This window comes from Ranitomeya imitator, chromosome 2 (genome assembly GCF_032444005.1).
Source record: "Ranitomeya imitator isolate aRanImi1 chromosome 2, aRanImi1.pri, whole genome shotgun sequence".
NCBI lineage: Eukaryota > Metazoa > Chordata > Amphibia > Anura > Dendrobatidae > Ranitomeya > Ranitomeya imitator.
In genome coordinates this window covers 13,607,346-13,633,214 of record NC_091283.1, presented here as the reverse complement: position 1 = coordinate 13,633,214, position 25,869 = coordinate 13,607,346, and the positions used below count along the sequence as shown (strand labels likewise).

The 25,869-nt window shown below is 43.1% G+C and overlaps 1 protein-coding gene across 4 annotated transcripts in view; it reads left to right on the top strand.

Annotated features, from left to right (window-relative positions):
* Positions 1 to 25,869, top strand: part of PCDH11X (protocadherin 11 X-linked) — a 1,941,173-nt gene that overhangs the window by 283,973 nt on the left and 1,631,331 nt on the right. The window contains exons 4-5 of one of the 4 annotated variants that reach the window (XM_069746099.1): positions 12,623 to 12,712; positions 16,748 to 17,511. The exons of 2 other annotated variants lie outside the window; for them this stretch is intronic. In XM_069746099.1, coding sequence (XP_069602200.1) covers positions 12,623 to 12,694 — 72 coding nt within the window. In that variant the 3' untranslated portion in view covers positions 12,695 to 12,712; positions 16,748 to 17,511. Of the gene's footprint in view, positions 1 to 12,622; positions 12,713 to 16,747; positions 17,512 to 25,869 lie in introns of those variants that run through there. One more of the 4 variants, XM_069746100.1, reaches the window with a different exon arrangement.

Here is a 25,869-nt window from a genome sequence, read left to right as displayed (position 1 = left end):
GATCATTATTGTTACATTATTTAGTGACAAGATTTGTTGTGTTCCATATATTCTTGTATTATGTTCAGTTAAAGTACATATGTGTTTCTTTTTTTCTATTTCTGCCTATTCCGTGAACTTTTTGTTTCATGTGGCCAATTGCTGGTTCACATTTACCACCAGGTGTTTTCATTCTAAGTGGATTACTTTTCCACCTGACCATTGCACCGGTGTGTTCAATGGATTCTTACATAAAAAGCACGGAACAGGCTAGACACTAGATATCATGATTAAGGGTGCTTTGCCACCTGAAACGCGTAGATATATAGTGTTCTTATACTTATTGTGCTGATGTTTTTATCCTCTGCTTCTACATGAAGTGAATAAAGTACCAAGTTTTTACTTTTCACTGTCTCGTTGAGCTGGATATTCTTTTTTTGCTTTTTGGATTTCATGTCAGCTGCAGGTTTTGAACTCAGTGGGTATTTCATGTCAGCTGCAGGTTTTGAGCTCAGTGGGTATTTCATGTCAGCTGCAGGTTTTGAGCTCAGTGGGTATTTCATGTCAGCTGCAGGTTTTGAGCTAAGTGGGTGTTTCATGTGAGCTGCAGGTTTTGAGCTCAGTGGGTATTTCATGTCAGCTGCAGGGTTTGAGCTCAGTGGGCTTTTCATGTCAGCTGCAGGTTTTGAGCTCAGTGGGTATTTCATGTCAGCTGCAGGTTTTGAGCTAAGTGGGTGTTTCATGTGAGCTGCAGGTTTTGAGCTAAGTGGGTGTTTCATGTCAGCTGCAGGTTTTGAGCTCAGTGGGTATTTCATGTCAGCTGCAGGTTTTGAGCTCAGTGGGTATTTGATGTCAGCTGCAGGTTTTGAGCTCAGTGGGTATTTCATGTCAGCTGCAGGTTTTGAGCTCAGTGGGTATTTCATGTCAGCTGCAGGTTTTGAGCTCAGTGGGTATTTCATGTCAGCTGCAGGTTTTGAGCTCAGTGGGCATTTCATGTCAGCTGCAGGTTTTGAGCTAAGTGGGTGTTTCATGTGAGCTGCAGGTTTTGAGCTCAGTAGATATTTGATGTCAGCTGCAGGTTTTGAGCTCAGTGGGATTTTCATGTCAGTTGCAGGTTTTGAGCTCAGTGGGTATTTCATGTCAGCTGCAGGTTTTGAGCTCAGTGGGTATTTCATGTCAGCTGCAGGTTTTGAGCTCAGTGGGTATTTCATGTCAGCTGCAGGTTTTGAGCTAAGTGGGTGTTTCATGTGAGCTGCACGTTTTGAGCTCAGTGGGTATTTCATGTCAGCTGCAGGTTTTGAGCTAAGTGGGTATTTCATGTCAGCTGCAGGTTTTGAGCTCAGTGGGCATTTCATGTCAGCTGCAGGTTTTGAGCTAAGTGGGTGTTTCATGTGAGCTGCAGGTTTTGAGCTCAGTAGATATTTGATGTCAGCTGCAGGTTTTGAGCTCAGTGGGATTTTCATGTCAGTTGCAGGTTTTGAGCTCAGTGGGTATTTCATGTCAGCTGCAGGTTTTGAGCTCAGTGGGTATTTCATGTCAGCTGCAGGTTTTGAGCTCAGTGGGTATTTCATGTCAGCTGCAGGTTTTAAGCTAAGTGGGTGTTTCATGTGAGCTGCAGGTTTTGAGCTCAGTGGGTATTTCATGTCAGCTGCAGGTTTTGAGCTCAGTGGGCTTTTCATGTCAGTTGCAGGTTTTGAGCTCAGTGGGTATTTCATGTCAGCTGCAGGTTTTGAGCTCAGTGGGTATTTCATGTCAGCTGCAGGTTTTGAGCTAAGTGGGTGTTTCATGTCAGCTGCAGGTTTTGAGCTAAGTGGGTATTTCATGTCAGCTGCAGGTTTTGAGCTCAGTGGGTATTTCATGTCAGCTGCAGGTTTTGAGCTCAGTGGGTATTTCATGTCAGCTGCATGTTTTGAGCTCAGTGGGTATTTCATGTCAGCTGCAGGTTTTGAGCTAAGTGGGTGTTTCATGTCAGCTGCATGTTTTGAGCTCAGTGGGTATTTCATGTCAGCTGCAGGTTTTGAGCTAAGTGGGTATTTCATGTCAGCTGCAGGTTTTGAGCTCAGTGGGTATTTGATGTCAGCTGCAGGTTTTGAGCTCAGTGGGTATTTCATGTCAGCTGCAGGTTTTGAGCTAAGTGGGTGTTTCATGTGAGCTGCAGGTTTTGAGCTCAGTGGGTATTTCATGTGAGCTGCAGGTTTTGAGCTAAGTGGGTGTTTCATGTCAGCTGCAGGTTTTGAGTTCAGTGGGTATTTGATGTCAGCTGCAGGTTTTGAGCTCAGTGGGTATTTCATGTCAGCTGCAGGTTTTGAGCTCAGTGGGTATTTCATGTCAGCTGCAGGTTTTGAGCTCAGTGGGTATTTCATGTCAGCTGCAGGTTTTGAGCTCAGTGGGTATTTCATGTCAGCTGCAGGTTTTGAGCTAAGTGGGTGTTTCATGTGAGCTGCAGGTTTTGAGCTCAGTAGATATTTGATGTCAGCTGCAGGTTTTGAGCTCAGTGGGATTTTCATGTCAGTTGCAGGTTTTGAGCTCAGTGGGTATTTCATGTCAGCTGCAGGTTTTGAGCTCAGTGGGTATTTCATGTCAGCTGCAGGTTTTGAGCTAAGTGGGTGTTTCATGTGAGCTGCAGGTTTTGAGCTCAGTGGGTATTTCATGTCAGCTGCATGTTTTGAGCTCAGTGGGCTTTTCATGTCAGTTGCAGGTTTTGAGCTCAGTGGGTATTTCATGTCAGCTGCAGGTTTTGAGCTCAGTGGGTATTTCATGTCAGCTGCAGGTTTTGAGCTCAGTGGGTATTTCATGTCAGCTGCAGGTTTTGAGCTAAGTGGGTGTTTCATGTCAGCTGCAGGTTTTGAGCTAAGTGGGTGTTTCATGTCAGCTGCATGTTTTAAGCTCACTGGGTATTTCATGTCAGCTGCAGGTTTTGAGCTCAGTGGGCTTTTCATGTCAGCTGCAGGTTTTGAGCTAAGTGGGTGTTTCATGTCAGCTGCATGTTTTAAGCTCACTGGGTATTTCATGTGAGCTGCAGGTTTTGAGCTCAGTGGGCTTTTCATGTCAGCTGCAGGTTTTGAGCTAAGTGGGTGTTTCATGTCAGCTGCAGGTTTTGAGCTAAGTGGGTGTTTCATGTCAGCTGCATGTTTTAAGCTCACTGGGTATTTCATGTGAGCTGCAGGTTTTGAGCTAAGTGGGTGTTTCATTTCAGTTGCAGGTTTTCAGCTCAGTGGGTGTTTCATGTGAAGTACAAATTGAGCTCAAGTGGGAGTTCTGCTGTCTAACTCCTCCACCTTTTTCTCGTTGCTCTATTTTGAGTACTCCTGGTGACATGGGCCATATGATTTCTAGGAAATAACGCAAATGAAGAGTCTAGCAAGAAGCAGAGATGAAGCATAAAATTCATTGACCAGATTACAATAAAGCCTAAAAAGGACTAAAAACAGAACTGCGAAATCAGACCTCAAGCCATTTTCTTATACATCAGTTTTTCTCACACGAGTTTTATCTGTGTTTTTCACATACAGAGCTCGTACCTGTGGCATATGGAGCTGTTCACATGTCCGTGTATTTTCACAGACTGTGTGTTCCGCAGAAAATCACAGAGATGTGACCGCGTCTTGGATTAAACTCACTAATGCAAATGTATGGGTCCATGAAAATATCAGTCAGCACTGTGCTGTCGGTTGTTCACGGACTGTTTATTGTGAGAAACCTAAATCATATTTTTTTTTATTTTTTTTTTAGAAAAAAAAATGATGACATCATGACCAAACTCCGATGGTTAAAACGGCCAAACTCCAAAGAAACTCTGATAATAATCACTGATGAAATTCGGACTGATTTTTTGCGTACAAGAACAATCACTAACATTTGAATGAGCCCACAAATGAGACGCATAAATCTCTGCTGTATACACGGAGTGGTAGATTTTTAGTTATGACTAGTTGAACGAAACGTTATTTCTTATCTTCGGATAATCAAAGGAAATAATATTTGTTGCAAGTGTTGCTCAATTTAATTTATAAAGACTTTCTGAAGATTTTCCTTTATTCATCATTAAACAGTAGTATAACAATATCTGAATGCAGCCTGCAGTGGAAAGAATGGAGCTGTTAATAGAATTTCCTTGACTGTTTTACAAATACTGATGTAGAATGCTGACCAAATAATGAACGTGTGAACGAGGCCTAAGAAACATAGTAGCAACGGGAAAAAAAAGGATATTGTCCATTCTATACACCGTGTGCTACATTCAGAGGTTGAAAAAGTGGCCGATTTCCTATTTCAGGAGATTGGATGCTGTAACCTGCAGCACCTGGCTGGTGTAACTTGACCTGGTCATGCATTTTCCTAGCAGCGACCACTACTGGGAACATTTTGTATTACATGAAGTCTAATGAAATAGTTGTCACTTTGTGAAATACATGGACAGGGGTCTGCAGGAGCAGCAATGTAATAAAAAGCCATAGACGCGTCCGTGTCTGGCTCCGATGCATCCTGTCTTGGCATTGACATGCACCAGGTCTGTGACACACGCCACAATCCGTTGCTTCATAAATATTGGGAGATCATTGTCATTTAGTAAGTGACCCCCTTTCCTGCTTTTAATAAAATGTAGCTAATACCCGGCCCTGGATACCTGACCTATCTGTAAGTGACAAGTGGGCGGAGCTGTGCACACAACAAGGGGCATATTGTTGCCTGTATACCGGAAAGTACTGCGTAACGGCGAATCAGCAAATCCGCGTCTCACAGTTTATTAATCAGGCGCCGAGCGTCTTCTAACCAAATACGTCTGATCATTATTGCACTGCGTTAAACATTATCAAGTTGATATATTTCAGATTGATGATGGGTTTTTTCGCGTGGCCGTTAAATGATGAGGATATACGACGCCGGCCCCGGTCCTCTGTTTATATTCTGCTGAGTTAATTGAACCACATGAGACATTGTATCAGTGCCAAAGAATTCATGTATCTAATCCTGCACGGCCAACGGTAAAGAGGAGGAAGATGGCGGCCCCTGTCCATAAATCACGGGTCATGGGGAGGTGTTCCCAGGCACTTTAAGGCGCTGCTTGTCCTCGGCCTATGACTAGTACCGCCGCCACTTCTCGGCAATTACTCCATGAAATGTTCATCTGCCAAGAAGTGACGCTCGTCCTCCGCGCTGACGGAACGGCTCATGCCCTTAAAGGGGAACGCTTCACTGGAAAGTGACCAGTAACTTTCTAGTAACTTTTGCACTTTTCTGGCGTCGGCTTGTTCATTGCTTTTCAGCCATGATTAGCAATAGAGATGAGCAAATAAAGTCTACTCAAAGCTTACAAAACCCCACATTCTGCAAATTGCAGATTTTTCACTTCTGTGGGAATTCAGCAGAATGGCGGCTCCTTGTCTCCACTTTTCTGACCCATAAAAGGCGATCAAAAGGCAATTATTATTTTTTAATCTTTCCACTCACGTTATTGCTCACCTCCTCAACCCCTCCATTACTCTCCGCCACCCATATTCTCCTCACCTCATCTTCTAATCTTCTGCCATTTGTGGGGGAATCCACCTGTGCGCCAAAGGTCACATCGCGAGACTTGACCTCCCGAAAGCCAGAAGTCCCAGGACAGTGTGACAGAGCACGGGGATCAGAAGATGTGGCGTGGACCGGGCTCATGGCGGTGAGGAGCAGAGGGGGGACTTGTGTGTGTAAAGATACTTCCTAGTTTTTACATTCATTATGCTCTGGGGTCTGGGAAGAACCCCCAGGATAATAAGGGACATTACAGTCTTTGCAAATCATATTTCCCAAGAAATACTGTGCAAACAGGCAAATTCAAATTCTTCATGATCCGCTACTTTGTACTAATGTGATCCATCTCTGTTCTAGAATTTTTTTTGTGCACCTCGGACTCACTAATGATGCACTTTTGCTCACTTTCTCTAACTTTCTCATCTGTTTTTCTTCTTCTTACTCCGTCTTCTCACTACTAGGGGGTCTTCACATCTGTCTTTCGCAGTCCAGGTACCGACTGCAATGTCAGGACCGGCCGCTGGTCTCCTGACCCAAACCCCATAAATATATGTACAACATAGAGATCAGTTCTGGCCATCAGTAGGCCCCAAAACATGCACCATGAACACCGGATAAAAAATGCAATGGAGGCCCTAAGGACTGAATGGCCGGCAGATAGCAATGGGGGCATCCAGAAGAGCGAGGAGTAAATGGAGTTTTGTTTTGTTTTTTTTTAACTTTTGTCGGTTAGTTGCCAATATGCTGAAGCACCAAGCAAATTACAAAAAAATCTGCAAATTTTTGTAAAATTGTAGAATTCAGTTCTACTTGATTTGTCCATCTCCAGTCATGTGTCGCCCGACTTCATACACTGCCGGAGATTTCTGCTCCAGAATTCTGGTGTAATTTACACAAAACCTGCTGTTCATGAATTGGACCATATTTATTATACGGCTGCACGGCTGACAATGGGGCGTGATATGGAGAGGCCTCAGATGTGAGACAGGAAGACCACACTTACAAATAGACTCAGCAAACAACATGAACCACTATGAATTTGGGGCATTTTAAGACCCTCTAGTCTAAGTTTGCATTGTCTAAGAATTATGCAGGATTGAAAAATCTGCCCTGATTTGGGTGAAGCTTTCGGCCGGCTTCACACTCAGCGTATGAAAATACGGTCCGTATATTACGGCCGTAATACGCTGAAATGTCCCGAAAATAGTGGTCCGTAGCTCCTCCGTAGGCAGGGTGTGTCAGCGTTTTTTGCGCATGGCATCCTCCGTATGTAATCCGTATGGCATCCGTACTACGTGGTTTTCTCGCAGGCTAGCAAAACCAACATACCGCTATAGAAATGATCCATGTGTCCCAAAAAGAAAAAAATATATATATATATACTGTCTATATATATATATATATATATATATATATATATATATGTCAGTAGACACATATATGTATATATATTAATATTTATTCCAGCGCTATACAGCTTGAAAGCCGGTAATTCAATTACCGGCTTTTTCCTTCTCCTTCCTAAAAGCCGACATGATTTGAGACATGGTTTACATACAGTAAACCATGTCTTCTCTCCATTTTTTTTGCAGATTCCACACTACTAATGTCAGTAGTGTGTATCTGCAAAATTTGGCCGTTCTAGCTCTTAAAATAAAGGGTTAAATGGCGGAAAAAATTGGCGTGGGCTCCCGCGCAATTTTCTCCGCCAGAGTAGTAAAGCCAGTGACTGAGGGCAGATATTAATAGCCTGGAGAGGGTCCATGGTTATTGCCCCCCCCCCCTGGCTAAAAATATCTGCCCCCAGCCACCCCAGAAAAGGCACATCTGGAAGATGCGCCTATTCTGGCACTTGGCCACTCTCTTCCCATTCCCGTGTAGCGGTGGGATATGGGGTAATGAAGGGTTAATGCCACCTTGCTATTGTAAGGTGACATTAAGCCTAATTAATAATGGAGAGGCGTCAATTATGACACCTATCCATTATTAATCCAATTGTAGTAAAGGGTTAAATAAAACACAAACACATTATTTAAAATTATTTTAATGAAATAAAAACAATGGTTGTTTGAGTATTTTATTCTACGCCCAATCCAGTCACTGAAGACCCTCGTTCTGTGAAAGAAATAACATAATAAACCAACAATATACTTACCCTCCGCAGATCTGTAACGTCCAACGATGTAAATCCTTCTGAAGGGGTTAAAACATTTTGCAGCAAGGAGCTTTGCTAATGCAATGCTACTCCTCGCTGCAAAACCCCGGGGAATGAGTCTAAATATAGATCAATGAGCTATATTTAGCTTCATTTGCGGTGAGGCGCCCTCTGCTGGATGTTCATAGATCGTGGGAAATTACCTAGAAAGCTCACTGACATATATATATATATATACCTATTCTATGTGTACACATTTATTCTACCTATTGGACTGTAAGCTGTCAGTGTGATTTTACTGTACACCGCACTGAATTGCCGGCTTTTCTCTCTAACAGCGCTGCGTATTTCTCGCAAGTCACACTGCTCGTCCGTGTGTAATCCGTATTTTTCACGCTTCCATAGACTTTCATTGGCGTATTTCTTGCGCAGTACGGTGACAAACGCAGCATGCTGCGATTTTGTACGGCCGTAGAAAGCCGTATAATACTGATCAGTAAAATACGGCAGATAGGAGCAGAGGCATAGAGAATAATTGTGCCGTATTTTTTGCGAGTTTTACGGACGTAGTTTCTGCGCTCTTACGTCCGTAAAACTCGCAAGTGTGAAGCCGGCCTTCTTCTGGGGCAGAATCTCTGTGTACAGCGCCTGTCGCAGGCTGCACCCGCCGTGTGCACGAGCCCTGCATCCACCACCTGTCGCAGGCTGCACCCGCCATGTGCACGAGCCCTGCATCCACCGCCTGTCACAGGCTGCACCCGCCATGTGCACGAGCCCTGCATCCACCGCCTGTCGCAGGCTGCACCCACCATGTGCACGAGTCCCGCATCCACCGCCTGTCACAGGCTGCACCCGCCATGTGCACGAGTCCCGCATCCACCGCCTGTCACAGGCTGCACCCGCCATGTGCACGAGTCCCGCATCCACCGCCTGTCACAGGCTGCACCCGCCATGTGCACGAGTCCCGCATCCACCGCCTGTCACAGGCTGCACCCGCCATGTGCACGAGTCCTGCATCCACCGCCTGTCACAGGCTACACCCGCCATGTGCATGAGCCCCGCATCCACCGCCTGTCACAGGCTGCACCCGCCATGTGCACGAGTCCCGCATCCACCGCCTGTCGCAGGCTGCACCCGCCATGTGCACGAGTCCCGCATCCACCGCCTGTCACAGGCTGCACCCGCCATGTGCACGAGTCCTGCATCCACCGCCTGTCACAGGCTACACCCGCCATGTGCATGAGCCCCGCATCCACCGCCTGTCACAGGCTGCACCCGCCATGTGCACGAGTCCCGCATCCACCGCCTGTCACAGGCTGCACCCGCCATGTGCACGAGTCCTGCATCCACCGCCTGTCACAGGCTACACCCGCCATGTGCATGAGCCCCGCATCCACCGCCTGTCACAGGCTGCACCCGCCATGTGCACGAGTCCCGCATCCACCGCCTGTCGCAGGCTGCACCCGCCATGTGCATGAGCCCCGCATCCACCGCCTGTCGCAGGCTGCACCCGCCATGTGCACGAGTCCCGCATCCACCGCCTGTCGCAGGCTGCACCTGCCATGTGCACGAGCCACGCATCCACCGCCTGTCGCAGGCTGCACCCGCCATGTGCTCGAGCCCCACACCACCGCCTGTCGCAGGCTGCACACGCCATGTGCACAAGCCCCGCAACCACCGCCTGTCGCAGGCTGCACCCGCCATGTGCACGAGCCCTGCATCCACCGCCTGTCGCAGGCTGCACCCGCCATGTGCATGAGCCCCGCATCCACCGCCTGTTGCAGGCTGCACCCGCCATGTGCACGAGTCCCGCATCCACCGCCTGTCGCAGGCTGCACCTGCCATGTGCACAAGCCACGCATCCACCGCCTGTCGCAGGCTCCACACGCCATGTGCACGAGCACCGCATCCACCGCCTGTTGCAGGCTGCACCCGCCATGTGCACGAGTCCCGCATCCACCGCCTGTCGCAGGCTGCACCCGCCATGTGCACGAGCCCCGCATCCACCGCCTGTTGCAGGCTGCACCCGCCATGTGCACGAGTCCCGCATCCACCGCCTGTTGCAGGCTGCACCCGCCATGTGCACGAGTCCCGCATCCCCACCGCCTGTCGCAGGCTGCACCCGCCATGTGCCCGAGCCCCTCATCCCCACCGCCTGTCGCATGCTGCACCCGCCATGAGCCCGAGCTCCGCCGCGTCTCCTATACGCCTCTTGACTCTCTTTACATTTCGCTAAATGACTTTGTCAGGATTCGCACTTGTGTTTGTTCTGTTCTTGCAGGTTAGAACAATGTAGCAAATTGCTTTATTGTGTCCAGAACAATAAATAAATAACTCCTAGCACAATGTATCATTATCAGCGTTTACTTACGGAGAATTCCTTTAATTAATTTGTCACACAACAGATTGTAAAGGCGGTGACTCGTCTTGTTTAATGGGAAAAATGCAAAATAACTATAAAAACAAAAGGATTTTGCCGTTTACTCGTAACTAAAAATCTTCTCTGTTCTCAAGAACGGAAAGATATTTCATTGTATCAGTTCATTGTCTGTGATCGGCCATCTCTGCCGCCGATCAGCGGTGCTCTGTTTCCTGGACAGTGAGTGCAGCGCTTACAAGCTCTTGTCTGCAGCGCTCACGAGCGCTGCTCTGAAGCCGGACAGATCGATGGATTCAGCGGGATCCCGACCAGTCCTAACAGTGAGCTGGTCCCAGTCCTGTATGCGATGTGGCTCGTCCAGGACGTTACACCCTATGATTCACGGGCGGAGCGCCGCTCGGTTTTATTCCGCCGTCGGTTTCCATATAATAAATGTTCTAGTCATATTGATTTTCTGGCAAAATTCATCATCGCTGATAGCAGCAGCGACTTCTGATCTTGTGTCCGAGCCACTTAGGCCATGTTCACACAGTGCGTTTTTTACCGCGGAACCGCGGCGGTTTTGCCGCTGCGGTTCCGCAGCTGTTTTCCATGCAGGGTACAGTACACTGTACCCTATGGAAAACAGGACACACTGTGCACATGGTCCGGAAATTGTAAAAAAAAAGATGCGCTGAATAGCTCCCGGAAAAAAGAAGGAGCATGTCAATTCTTTTTCCGGAGCCGCAGCGGTTCTGCACCCATAGACCTCCATTGTGAGGTCCAAACCGCAGTAAAACCCGCAGATCAAAAATATATCTGCGGGTTTTACTGCGATTTGATGTGCAGAACCGCTGCAGCAGGAAGTGCGGGGAGCGGGCGGAAGTGCGTGGGCGGAGTGTGGCTGCCCCCCCCGTGTTCCGATCCCGCCCCCCCGTGCTCCGATGCCCCCCCCCAGTGCTCCGATGCCCCCCCCCAGTGCTCTGATGCCCCCCCCGTGCCCTAATCTCCCCCCCTTATACTCACCCGGCGTCCCAGTGTCCGTCCGGCCGTCTTCTCCCTGGGCGCCGCCATCTTGCAAAATGGCGGGCGCATGCGCAGTGCGCCCGCCGAATCTGCCGGCCGGCAGATTCATTCCAAAGTGCATTTTGATCACTGAGATATAACCTATCTCAGTGATCAAAATAAAAAAATAGTAAATGACACCCCCCCCCCCCCCCTTTGTCACACCCATAGGTAGGGACAATAAAAAAAATAAAGAATTTTTTTTTTTTTTTTTTTCACTAAGGTTAGAATAGGGGTAGGGTTAGGGTATTTTCAGCCATTTTAACCCTAAAAAAATTCCTAGAAAACACACAGACTCTGGCTAGAAAACTGCATCAAAAAAACGCATCAAAAAACGCATCAAAAACGGACCAAAAAAGGACCAAAAAAAGGACCTGCGTTTTCTGCCAAGAGCTGCAGTTTTTTAAAAAACAGTCAGGAAAAAAAAAGGATGGAAATCCTGAACGTGTGAACATACCCTAAGAAAACATAAAGTGCATTTCAGGATGTAATAACCACGGGCAGAGGTCTGAATAGACAGGGAATCCCCTCTGCTCCAGAATCTGATTATCCAGAAAGGCAGAATCCACTAAGCTACTGTACATTTCTAACCACTGAGCCACCGTACAGTTCTAACCACTGAGCCACTGGGTAAATGAGTCCTGTGACCTGTGTGACAGATCTAGGCAGTTTGCTGATATCTACAGTAGATAATCACCTATTTTTAACGAAATGGTGTACTCTGGTCACACCCAAAGCTGCATTCACAGTCCTGCTGGGTTTCATGAGGAACAGGTTATTTTCTCCACCCTAATAATGACGAGACGTTAACCCCAGAGCTGGTATTTCAGGCCCCATGATGCACTGCACTGATGCACCAGGAAATCACAAGAATTGTGAATGCAGCTTTGGCTGTGACTGGAGTATATAAATACATCAGGTCTGTAGTTTTCATCTATGAACGGCTTTTTATTTCTTGTCTCTGTGCCGTTGTTACATTGTAGTTTCGGGTGGCTGGTTGTGATGAGCAGACGCTCGGCCGGCGCTGTGTTTGTCCGCACGCCCGTGTCTGCTATTCTTGTGTCTGCGCTGCCTCCGTTTCCTCGGTGGATGGGACATTTCTTCTTGGACGAAGTTTGCAGCCTTTGTTCTGCTTTTACTTTCTATGTGTAGATATTCTGCAGCCACAACATTCAGTCCCCGATGACCCGGACGAGCGAACGCTGTGGGGGTTGCACCATTGGCCTCGGTGATTGCAGTCCGGGATTTTCTGGATTATCGGAATGCATCTTTCCAGTATTCCTGATAATTCAGCACATCTGGCATCACTCGCACATTTACACAACTGGAACTTGCCGTCTGGGAAAATGTACAATGAACTGTTCTGTGCGTTTATGGAAGCGGTTTCCAAGCCGTGTCTCTCTAGTTGCGGCAGAACTACAAATTCCAGCATGCTGAGGATGGCAGTTCTGTTGCACCTGCAGGGTCCGAGCTTGGAGGCCACTGTTGGAGTTTGCTGTTTTTGTGCCTCTTTTATTTGTGTGCTTCACCTTCATCTCTTCCCTTTATTTCAGCCCCTTCGCTTTCACTGGATACTTGACAATGCAGCGTCAGTAAATGTTGGGCAGCCTACAGCAGTGTCTTGATCACTGTTTGCTGTCTTGGTGAGTGCTCCGCGTCCTTAGAACTATTACTTTCCTCATTCACACTCTTATAGTGGCCGTCCGCCGCAGTTTAGAACACGAGAAGGAGAAACTGTTACTTTGTTACTTTCTAGTGGCCGGATGGAAGTCTTGTATTTGTGATGACCCTTTTCGCAAACGTTGTGTAGGTCACGGTTAGTGGGTGTCATCCGGCCATACGTGGCTAAATCCCAAAATACGGCGTCAGAGCCAAGTGAATGGATCTTAAAGTGAAGGTTTGGCCTGAAAATCTAATGTTTTTTTTTCTCCTTTTTTTTTAATAAAGTCATGTTGACCACCAATAGGGCCTCTCGATCAGATAATGGCCTTTAAACTAGCGATTGCTACTCTACTATTGTTTGGATACTCCAGATAAAACTTTGTCTACACATAACTATATCTGTGACCAGTTGCCCATCGTTGGCCACAATGTGACTTTTGTATTTTAGCAACTTTACAATTTTTTTAAGGGGTTGTTCGGGACTTTAATATTGATGGCCTGTCCTTAGGCTGTGCCACCGAGGTCTGATCAGTGGAGGTGCGAAACATGCCGCTCCGCCAATTAGCTGTTCTTGTGTTGTTGGTGGCTGGTACCGCTCAGTTGGTGGTAAAGTGGCCGTGACCGGGTACTACACATCCACCCCACCATGACATGAAAAGGGGACAGATGTGCAGTGCCCGGCCATGACCACTATAGACTCAACAGAGCTCTGTTGTGCAGCTCCGAAACTGAGCAGTACCAGGCACCCCTGACACCAGGAACAGCCGATTGGCGTGGGGCCGAGTGTCACACCCTCACCGATCAGATATTAATTATTTATCCTATGGATAGGAAATCAATATTAAAGTCCAGGACAACCCCTTCAATGAACAACTTGGATCTCCTCATGCAGGAAGGAACGGTCTCTGTTGTGCCTCCTATAGCCAAATACTCTACAAGTCAATGTGTGACACATTCTAGAGCCATAGCTCGAGACTGAGGATATCGGACATTGCTCAGACTGAGTCAAACATTGACTTACAGGGTAACTGCCTATAGGTGACGAGAAAGAGAAGTAGGATAGTTAAGGTATGAGGAAATCATCCAGTATGTCAGACTGTGAAGATGTTTTGTGAGATGACTAAGCTTTTCATGACCGTAAAGAGAAGACCTGACACCAAATTCCAAATTCTTTATGTTGATACAAGATGTAATAGTGGCTGCAGAGTAAAGTAAGACAATTTTTTATTTTTTTACTTTAAGTCAAAATGGGCGTTACCAGAGAGATTTCACTTGCAGTGTGTACGTCTTTCTCTTCATGACACTGACCAATGATAAGTAGGCAGGAAAGAAGACAACGCCCCCACAGTAGCATTCACAATTAGTCTGCTGTCATCACCCAAGGGTGATGACTAGTGCTGGAGCACAGCAGAGCTGAGTGTGATTACCTGACAGCTTTCAGTTCTCATCTCTGGCAGTCAGTGTGGGGGGGAGTAGTTCTGCAGAATAAATTCTCATTACAAACACTTCTAGTAGCTCTCCTCTCATGGTGCTGCCAGCTCTGCCAATAATAAGCCGGCATCCACATACAAGGGGAAACATGTCCCCATTCTAGCTTCGAATAAGCTGTGTGTGGACAGTATTTTCTCCTCACTGCAGAGTGAGGACGTGTGCCAGAGCACTGCAGACTTCTGTGTGATTATCAACTTTATCTCCAGCAGTCAGTGTGGTGGGAGCAGAGCTGGCAGCACTACGTGTTCTCTGGCAATGCAGTTTTGTATTTGCTCCTGCCAATAAAGCTCATTTGAATTTGAGAAAATGGCTACCAGAAGTGTTTGTAATGAGAATCAACTTCTGCAATAATGCCCCTCCCCCCACACTGACTGCTGGAGATGAGCATTGAAAGCGCTCAGTTAGTCACACTCAGCTCTGCTGTGCTTAAGCACATCATCATTCTGCAGGGAGGAGAACAGACTATTTGCCAATGCTATTGTGGGAGAGTGTTCTTCATTCCCCAGTGTGTTGCATCCTGCTTATGATAGGCCTTTGTCACACAGAAGAGCAAGTACATACCCCATGAAATCTCTCTGGTAATGCACACTTGAAATTAAAAAAGTAAATGTTCAGGTGCAAATGCTTTGACTGCTAATATCTCCACAAAGAGGCAAAATTACATACATAAATAAATACATGTGTATATATATATATATATATATATATATATATATATATATATATATATATATATAATTCTGCTCTGCGGCCACTAGTATATCATCTGTCTCACAAAATCCAGAAGATCACATTGTAGAATTTTTACTTAATTAATTTGCATTTTATTACATGAAATAAGTATTTGATCATCCTATATCTGTTTTTCTATTGTATCAAATACTGATTTCTTGCAATACAATGCAAATCAATTGTGTAAAAATCATACAATTTGATTTGATTTTCTGGATTTTATTGTTAGATTCTGTCTCTCACAGGTGAAGTGTACCTACAATAAAAATTACCGACCTCTCCATTCTGTGTAGGTGGGAAAACCAATACCGACAGTGGATCAAATACTTATTTTCCCAACTGTATACTATAGGATCTAGGGTTTTGTAAACTGTCTCAATGACCTAGTAAGACCTTTGGTGAATTGATTACCAAACTCTAGCGTGCATGGTTTATAAATCAGCTGATCACCATTCTTACTATGTCATTGATTAGGTTTACCAAATTCTGCCATCCACGACCTGCGAAACTGACGCTGTCACCCAGTAAGAAAACAATTGGTCACCTGACTCCTGAGCTATGTACTGTACAGTAGAGTTTTTTTTTTTTAAACTCTCTCAATGACCTACTGAGAACGTTGGTCAACAGATTACCAAACCCTAGAGTTTATGAATCCGCTGACCATTGGGAAGTCAATGTCGTATTCTCTACCATACATGGGTCTATGGCCAAGTTGACCGATGTTCTTACTCGGTCATTGAATCAATGTTATTGACCCTTATTTGATAGAGTTTGAAACACTGACTCCATGACCTGGTAAGAATGTTGATTAGCTGATTCATAAACCATGGACTTTAGGCTTCGGTAATCTGTTGACCAACATATTTCCTAGGTCATTGAGTCAGTTTACCAAACTCAACAGTACTTGATTTGTGAAAGTGACACAAATGACCCAATAATAATGTTACTCCCCTAATTCTAACCGTGTATTGTAGAGATTGGTAAACGGACTCAATGACTTAGTAAGAACTTTTGGTCAACCGATTACCGAACTCTACCGTATATAGTTTATGAATTCAGTCAACCAAAATTCTTACCGGATCATTGTGTCCACTTACCAAACAATTTGTGAAACGGACACAATGACCTTCGTAAGAACTGTAGTCAACCTAGAAAAGACAGTGGTGAAGGGACTCTGTAAATGTCCTTGAGCATGTAGCACTGGGCGAACTTAGCTTAACGACCTAATAACGATCGTGATAAACTTACTAATGATTATGATGAACTGACTAAATGTTGACAATATTGTTGGGTAAAGTAACGCAATGACTATGTAGTGTTTGGTAAAATTACTGATTAATCTTGTAATGATAATGATGAAGCACTCCCATCACTGGAGTGCGCTGGTTTACACTATACAGCACTGTGTGGTTACAATTGCTCACTTTCCCTTTCTACCCTGATAATTCTTCTCTTTTCTCTGCTCTATGTAGAAACAGGAAGTCTCTTATCCCTGCATTTATCATTCCCATCTTCACCTCCTGACCCAGCTGCTCCCTCCTCCCCTCCAGGGACTCATGACTTATACAGGGAAAATTGACCTCCTGTTTCTTCATAAAGCAGAGAAAAGAGAACAATTAACTGGGTAGAAAGGTAAAATGAGCAATTGTAAGTGCACGGTGCTGTATAATGTGACGACTGCAATATATTAAGAGGATGAACACTTTGATGGGAGTGCTTCTATAATGACCATATAGTGTTTGGTGAAATGGTTCGGGAAGAACTTTTTCTCATGCTGTTTCTCTATTTGCCAGCTCTGAGAACGTCCCCGCGTCTGAGGTCATGTACTGAGATCGTTTGCATACACAATGAGGTTTAACCAGCAAACACGGAATATGGAAACAGCACGAGAAAAAAAGCTTTCTCCCGAATCTGATTGGCGAAGACGACCCCATTCCAGCAGCCGTAATGAAAGGTATCCAGGGCAAGACGTCAACCATGTCTCTTTGTGTCATACTGTAGTCATCAAAACCCAAGGTAGAACTATGACAAGGACTCTTCCCCATCGCTCACTTGGAGGGATGGTTATAAATAAAATAGTGCATTGTTTTCAAATATTGCTTGTACAAATATATATCTTTTATGCTTTTTTTTTTTTTTTTTTGCTTCTTGGCTTTTTTTTATTATTATTTATTTTTATTTATATAATCTGGTTGTTAATATTGAATTAGGGAGCAATAAAACATATGCATCAATGTAAAAAAAAAAAAGAAAAACACACAAAATGTAATGTTCTTTATACACAAAACTTTTTAAAAGATCTGTTTATTATAATGTACATTTAATAGACGTGTGTGTAATTTAACAGATTGCTAATTTGCTGGATTTCCCTATAGTTTTCTTAAAGAAATATACAAAAAAAATGAAAGATTATAAAAGAGAGAACAATTTGTATTCTGTAAAAAAAAAAAAAAAATCATGTTTCTTTTTTTTCTTTTTATAATCCGGAAGAGTATTTAAAGGACTATGGTGTTCCCCTTAACATATATTGCTCAATAAAGTGACTGCATTTTTTAAATGACGTCGTACATGGTGTTTTTTTCATCTCGCACATCACACATTTTGTTACATTTAATAGAAGCCACATTTGTTTTTCGCTTTTAGCCTCATAAAAGCTCACACCGGCTATGTTCACATTTCCAGAAGTTATTTTCAGTTTTTAGATCCATTTTGGGATGAAAAATTTGGAGGGCAGAATTGTCCTCGAATGTCTCCCGTTTGCCTCCTTTCTAGCCGCTATGTTTTTTTTTTTGCTGGATCAATAAATAAAGCCTGGTCAAAAAAAAAAAAAAGCAACTAGATCAATTTTGTTTTTAACATTTAAAAGCCCTGCTGTTGTCTTCGGTCAAAAACGACCGACCTTGAACTTCAATATTCTTTAAAATATTTAAGATGCGGCTCTGAAACCCGTGGCCAACCGGACCGACCCATCCTCATTTAAGTCAATCAACCACAAGTTTCAGAACCGCATCTTGAACACCCCAAAAAATACCAAAGTTCAAAATCGGTCTCCCCAGAACCGAAGACATCAGCAGGGTTAAGTCTATGGTACCTGGGTCACAATGGATGGTCAACAATTATGTCACCCGTTACCGGATCAGTTTTTTTAAACTTTGCATTTGCCCAAAACGCAAGAAGGTAAAAATGGATACTCAAGTAAAAACATGATACAAAATGGAAACTAAAATGAGCATCATAACTGCTCTATGTGTAATAGATCCAGTTTTTAATATTGTATCCATGATAAATGTATGACAACTGGACATGTGAACAGAGACGTCCAATATCAATGTCATACGCAGAAGATTTGAGAAATGGGCGTCCTGACAAAATTCTGTACAGTATGAGGCTTACCATGGGCTGTAATCATCAACACTTCTCAAAATTCTGTACGGTATGAGGCTTACCATGGGCTGTAATCATCAACACTTCTCAAAATTCTGTACGGTAGGAGGCTTACCATGGGCTGTAATCATCAACACTTCTCAAAATTCTGTACGGTATGAGGCTTACCATGGGCTGTAATCTTCAACACTTCTCAAAATTCTGTACGGTATGAGGCTTACCATGGGCTGTAATCATCAAGACTTCTCAAAATTCTGTACGGTATGAGGCTTGCCATGGGCTGTAATCATCAAGACTTCTCATAGAATGGGGGGTCTGCTGCCGGCAGACAGTTTTTATTCCCATCCGTCCACCCCACTGAGAATTGCTAATGGTATAGAGAAAGGATCACGTTGCCCATCATGAAACCTGATGCAACTAGACTTAGTTTTGCCCCAATCCTCCATAGACTGATCAAAGTAGCCATGCTCCATATAGTAAGTTCCTGATAAAATGGGGAAGGTTTGTATCTAATTCATATATAATATATACCGTACATATTTATAGGGAGAGGATCACAGGGTTAACAAGTTATCACCTATTCACAGACCGATAGACAAGTGGCAGTAAGACCAGTGAAGGTCGGTGGTGGAGTCATATACTGATCTACTAAATTCACAAGTGCCCATATCTCCAACCCCAAGACATGACTTGGGTAAGAACATACGAGACATTGAATGAGTAGAAACATAATGTACTCAGTTCAGTAAGAATGTGATACTTCAAGGGAACTCTTTTTAATTAGCTCTCTCGGTTCTCCTACGTAATGGCATCATGAGATAGAGGAGGTGATCCTGAGCTCGGGGATATATAGTTTTCCATGATTTGATTGAGTGTATTCAAGAAAAACGTTGATTTTTTTTTACTCATAAGAAGACTGTGAGTCCTATTGGCCCCTCCCACATTGTGTAGGGGCGGAGTCTTCAGGACTCACAGGCTTTCTCCTAACTGATCAACTTTTTACAGTGTAATACTAACTTAAATGATATAAAACTATATATGCCTGAACTCAGCATTTCCTCCTCTATCAAGTGCCGCCCTGGGATAGACGACCAGTAAATTCACATAAAATTTGTTTTAAATGTATTGTTCGATATTTTATCTTTTTTTTAAAAAAAATATACTTTAGCTTGTTTACTGTAATTGCGTGTCATAGTTACCGGAGGGAAAATATGGTTCTGAGAAAAAGGTAAATGGTTGATGTCTCCATGTTCTATGCGCCGGCCCTGACCAAAAGGAAAAAATATAATAATAATTTCAAAGTCAGTGCTTTTTTTAAAAGATTTATTTCTTTTGTTAGGGCTGAAATGATGCTCAGGAGACGAAGCGATGGCACCTTAGTGCCTGATAGCGTCAGGAAATTGACAATAATCGTTTTGATGGTGCAGTAAGCGGCATAATGGAGGGCACAGCATGAACTTCATAAGTCAATTTCATTGTTCAATAACAGACGGTAAAACTTGATTTTAGAGTTGGCGAATTAGGTACACGTGACCTTTCCGTAACGCCGCAGAGTAGCGAGTGCCACCCAACGGGGCCATTTATCCTCACCACCTTGTTTTTCTAAACAGACCGGTGACTGTGACTGTGCAGCCCTTATTATCCAAATGACTGATACATTTTCACATTTAATTCTGAACGGCATAAAAAAAAAAGCAAAATGGAGAAAAAAATATTGTAACGTGTGAAAATAATTCAGTGCATTAAAAAAATAAATATGACTGTGAAATAGTCCTGGAAAAGCTGAGACAAAGCAAAGTGGATAGAAATATGCAGATTCTTACTGTCACTTCTGCATTGCAAATGTTAATAATATTAAGCATTATTTATTATAAGATAAAGAGGAACATCCAATGTGAACAAGACTTTCAGTTTCACGTGTGAGATGCACTATAACGGCCGATACCAATCTGTCATCATTATTCCTCTTTTTTTTTTTTCGGTACCCCAATACATGACAGAGCTAGGTCTGCTGTGGCGTAGGTGTCGCGAGCATTTCTTGAATAAATATGGTATGATAAAGCCTTAGAGAGGTAATTCTGCAATACTTTTTGTTCAGCAGCAATTACAGTTATTTGGACCTAAATTCCGTGTTTTGACCCTCGCATATCATGTATTAGAAGAGTTGACCAAATGTTAAATCTCCAGGTTCGCAAATTTTCTTAAACTTGCCCCCTAAAAAAATTGTGTGTAACACTCCCCTTACTTGAACCCTCTTAAGCAAACCTAGTAATACCAAAGTTTTGTCACAATAAAAAATGAACAATCACATGGTAGTAATTAACAGGCAATTTATTCACACATGACTTTTCATGTTTTTTGTTTGTTTTTTTTAAAAAAGGAGAAAAATGTATCCCTCCCCAGTCATTTATGGTGGGTCAAACCTTTCTGAGCAGAACACTGACTCAAACTGACAGTGTCGCCGTCAGAGGTAACAGTATTCTACTGTGGCTCAGTGTAGTGACCTACCATATATTCCATAACGTCCTCTCATGTTTTTTTTTTATTAAAAAAAGGAGAAAAATGTATCCCTCCCAGTCATTTATGGTGGGTCAAACCTTTCTGAGCAGAACACTGACTCAAACTGACATTGTCGCTGGCAGAGGTAACATCATTCCACTGTGGCTCAGAGTAGTGACCTACCATATATTCCATAACGCCCTCTGCTTTATCCCCACTAATACCCTTGTCGGAAGCAAAGGAGGCCAATTGTAGCCTGTGATTGACAGTACTATTAACCCCTTGGTCACCTGGTGCCAGTGATGCTGCTTCTCCTGCTTCTGATAGCCGCTCTCACATTCTTAAATATACAAAAAAGGTTGCACTCTATCGTGCAAAAGCATGTCTAATCTGAAATATATGAAATATGAATAGCAAAATGGCTTTTGAACATTAGGAAAATATTTAAGAGACGCTTTGCACAGAATTTGCACATTCTTAGTCATTGTATGTGTTTTTTTTATTTATTACACTACCCTGTCGCTATTGTCACTTTTTCTTTTAAACAATCTTTTAATCCCCGAATACTCAATTCATCCCTTGCCAAAAATAATGTAATACAAAATGTTAGATAGGAAGATACTTATGCAGAAAGCAACATGTGGCGTTGTGTGTATCGTTGTCAAATTGGACAAGTACAGCAGGTGTGAATAAAGCAACATACACGGTTAAATGTTTACTTTGACTCTTTCTTCAGTTTTTCCAACAAAAATTAAACTAATTTTCAAAAAAATGTCATGATAACAAAATGCTAGTTAGTTACATAAACGACAAATAATCCCCTGGAATGGAATACTGTATTGATGGAGTGAGTATGGATATAACATTTGACTAATAAATCAGAAATGGAAAAACAAATTTGTGAAGAAGAAATTTGCAGTTAAATACTTGAACTTTGGGCAATCTTATTTTACACTTATTAAACAATTATTCATCCCGTCACAAAAACTATCTCACAGGAAATACAAACACTCAGTACTATCAGTTGTGACAAGCGATCACACCATCTCAGAGAGACCCTGATTTCACATTTTTTTTCTGTGACTTGCTGTTGCTTTCTAGTGCATTAAAAATGATGAAAATGTGTGAATGACATGTAACTCGCATGCAGCAGAACAGATTGCGTTCCACCGTGTCCCTGATCAATCGCATTGAGTCTGGCACTGCTGCTGGCTCCGCTCCTCTCTCCACTTTGAATTGGATCTTGGTATTATTCCCAAACTACTACACCCTTCTTCTTCTTCACTGCTGTAGCTCTTCAGCATAGAGTTTATCTGTCTGAAGCATTTGTGTAATGATCTCCTATGTCTATTACTGAGCTGTGATCATCTGTTACTATAGATGAGTGAACTGATGCACAGAGGATCAACTTTGAGTTAAATTTACAGAAATTTGCAGTTTCACGCAAATTTGAACATTTTAAGATGAGTCGCGGGTCACAAGAAAAAAAACAACAACTTTCCTAGCGCCTTTTGTTCACTTCTGAAGAATCGGTCATTTTTCATTGAGACACGACCCCCCCATTATGCCCTGAAACTAGAACATCACGAATTATCCCTCCTTGTAGAGTGGGGTTCAGTACCGGCGCCATCACAGATCAGGTCACCGGTGAAGCTCCGTTTATACAGCAGTAGGTAAGTCTGTGTCTCCGGTAGAATGTAAGCTCTTATGATCGGCAGGATCCTCTCTATCCTGCCGTGTAAAGTCTTATGGTCACTGGGGTCCTCTTGCTGTATGTGAGTGCGTGTTATTCAGTATGTGAGTGCTTGCTGTGAGTGTTTACTGTATGCGAGTCGTTGCTTTATTTCAGTGTTTACTATATCTGATTTGTTGCTACATGTGAGTGCCATATGTGAGTTCTTACTGTATGTGATTGCTTAGTATATGTGAGTGTTATATGTGAGTGCGTGCTGTGAGTGCTTAGTATATGTTAGTGCTTAATATATGTGAGTTTGAGCTTTGAGTGCTTACTATATTTGAGTGTTTTCTATATGTGAGTGCTGTATGTGAATGTTTGCTACAAGTGAGTGCTGTATGTGAGTGTTTGCTATATGTGAGTGCTGTATGTGAATGTTTGGTACATGTGAGTGCTGTTTGTGAGTGTTTGCTATATGTGAGTGTTTGCTATATGTGAGTGCTAGATGTGAGTGCTGTTTTTGAGTGTTTGCTATTTGTGATTGTTTGCTATATGTGAGTGTTTGCTATATGTGAGTGTTTGCTATATGTGAGTGCTAGATGTGAGTGCTGTATGTGAATGTTTGCTACATGTGAGTGCTGTTTGTGAGTGTTTGCTATATGTGAGTGCTTACTATATGTGTTTGCTGTAAGTGTTTGCTACATGTGAGTGCTATATGTGAGTGTTTGCTATATGTGAGTGCTAGATGTGAGTGCTGTGTGTGAGTGTTTGCTATATGTGAATGTTTGCTATATGTGAGTGCTGTTTGTGAGTGTTTGCTATATGTGAGTGTTTGCTATATGTGAGTGCTACATGTGAGTGCTGTTTGTGAGTGTTTGCTATATGTGAGTGTTTGCTATATGTGAGTGTTTGCTATGTTTGCTATATGTGAGTGCTTACTATATGTGTTTGCTACATGTGAGTGCTGTTTGTGAGTGTTTGCTATATGTGAGTGCTAGATGTGAGTGCTGTGTGTGAGTGTTTGCCATATGTGAATGCTATATGTGAGTGCTGTTTGTGAGTGTTTGCTATATGTGAGTGCTTACTATGTGTTTGCTACATGTGAGTGCTGTTTGTGAGTATTTGCTATATGTAAGTGTTTGCTATATGTGAGTATTATATGTGAGTGCTACATTTGAGTGCTATATGTGAGCGTCTGATTGGTTCTGTACATTGCATCATACGTTCATTGTGGAGGTCACCATCCTATACCGGAGAGGACTTTGTGATTTCTGCTCCAGGCGTAAGAGCTGACACTTTCGGATTCCTATTTTCGATGTCTGAACATTTCCCATCATCTATAAGGCAGATACCTCAGATATATTGGTCTGTAAAATCCCATTAATAATGAATCCGGCTGGATGTGCTGCGGATCCTCCGGATTGCTATGCGGGGCCGGCGCTAGACTTGTAAACTGCTTCATGATTTAATCACACAATGACCTTTGTGCCGGGAAAAAATTATTTATTTATAATTCAATTTGCCTGAACCAATGAAAAAGTGAAGTGAGGAAACAACTACAGACAGGAAAATACACCCAAACAAGAAGTATTCCATGCCCCAGGTCCATGCTTGGAGAATACTAGAGAAACTTAAAGGGCAACTCCATCTTTACTTTTTAAAGGAATCATCTGACTTTGAGGTTCTAGAGTTAGTTGCTTTTTTCAGGACTGTTAAAAATAAATGGAATTGGCTAGAAGTTATCAACCCATGGAGTTTAATAGGATTTGTGTAATACAACATCTCACCAATGGGGGCACTGCAGGAAAATCGAACACTTGGCACCACATGTTTTTGCTGATTGCTGTGATCTTCTATTTCTGGCCATTTCGGACCAAGTAGATAATTTACTCTTCATTGGGATTGACATTAACACTTTTTCAAAATGAACGCTGAATTCAGGAGAGTGGGGACTGAGTTGTGGCTCTTAAGTGGAGAAAGAGGCAGATTTCTTTGATAAGATATATTACACAAAGTTTCTTATAGTCGCTTGTACAAATGTAATGAAAAATTTGCTGAAACAAGAAAGAATTTATTGTGAACATGGGAACGTTTACATAAAAAAAAACTGCAAAAACTTTTAATAAGTTAATATTTGGCACTTAATGACAATTTTTATCTACAACCCCTGGCATAAATTATGGAATCACCGGCCTTGGAGGATGTTCATTCAGTTGTTTAATTTTGTAGAAAAAAAAAGCAGATCACAGACCTGGCACAAAACTAAAGTAATTTCCGATGGCAACTTTCTGGCTTTAAGAAACAGTAAAAGAAATCAAGAACAAAAAATGTGGTAATCAGTAATGGTTACTTTTTTAACCAAGCATAAGGGAAAAACAATGGAATCACTTAATTCTGAGAAAAAAATTATGGAATCACCCTGTAAATTTCAATTCCCCAAACTAACACCTGCATCAAATTAGATCTGCTCGTTATTCTGTGATCACACCTTGGAGAGCTGTTGCACCAAGAGGACTGACATGAATCATGGCTCCAACATGAGAGATGTCAATTGAAACAAAGGAGAGGATTATCAAACTGTTAAAAGAGGGTAAATCATCACGCAATGTTACAAAAGATGTTGGTTGTTCACAATCAGCTGTGTCTAAGATCTGTACCAAATACAAACAATATGAGAAGGTTGTTAAAGGCAAACATACTGGTAGATCAAGGAAGACATCAAAGCGTCAAGACCGGAAACTTAAAGCAATATATCTCCAAAACAGTAAATGCCCAACAAAACAAATGAGGAACGAATGGGAGGAAACTGGAGTCAACGTCTGTGACCGAACTGTAAGAAACCGCCTAAAGGAAATGGGATTTACATACAGAAAAGCTAAATGAAAGCCATCATTAACACCTAAACAGAAAAAACAAGGTTACAATGGGCTAAGGAAAAGCAATCGTGGACTGTGGATGACTGGATGAAAGTCATATTCAGTGATTATTATTATTATTATTATTATTTATTTATATAGCACCATTGATTCCATGGTGCTGTACATGAGAAGGGGTTACATACAAGTTACAAATATCACATACAGTAAACAAACTAACAATGATGGACTGATACAGAGGGGCGAGGACCCTGCCCTTGCGGGCTCACACTCTACAGGATTATGGGAAAGGAGACAGTAGGCTGAGGGTTGCAGGAGCTCCGGTGTTGGTGAGGCGGTAGCTCCGGTGTTGGTGAGGCGGTAGCTCCGGTGTTGGTGAGGCGGTAGCTTCGTTGGTGATGAGGCAGCAGCGGTGTCAGTGCAGGCTGTAGGCTTTCCTGAAGAGATGAGTTTTCAAGTTCCGTGATGAATCGTGAATCTC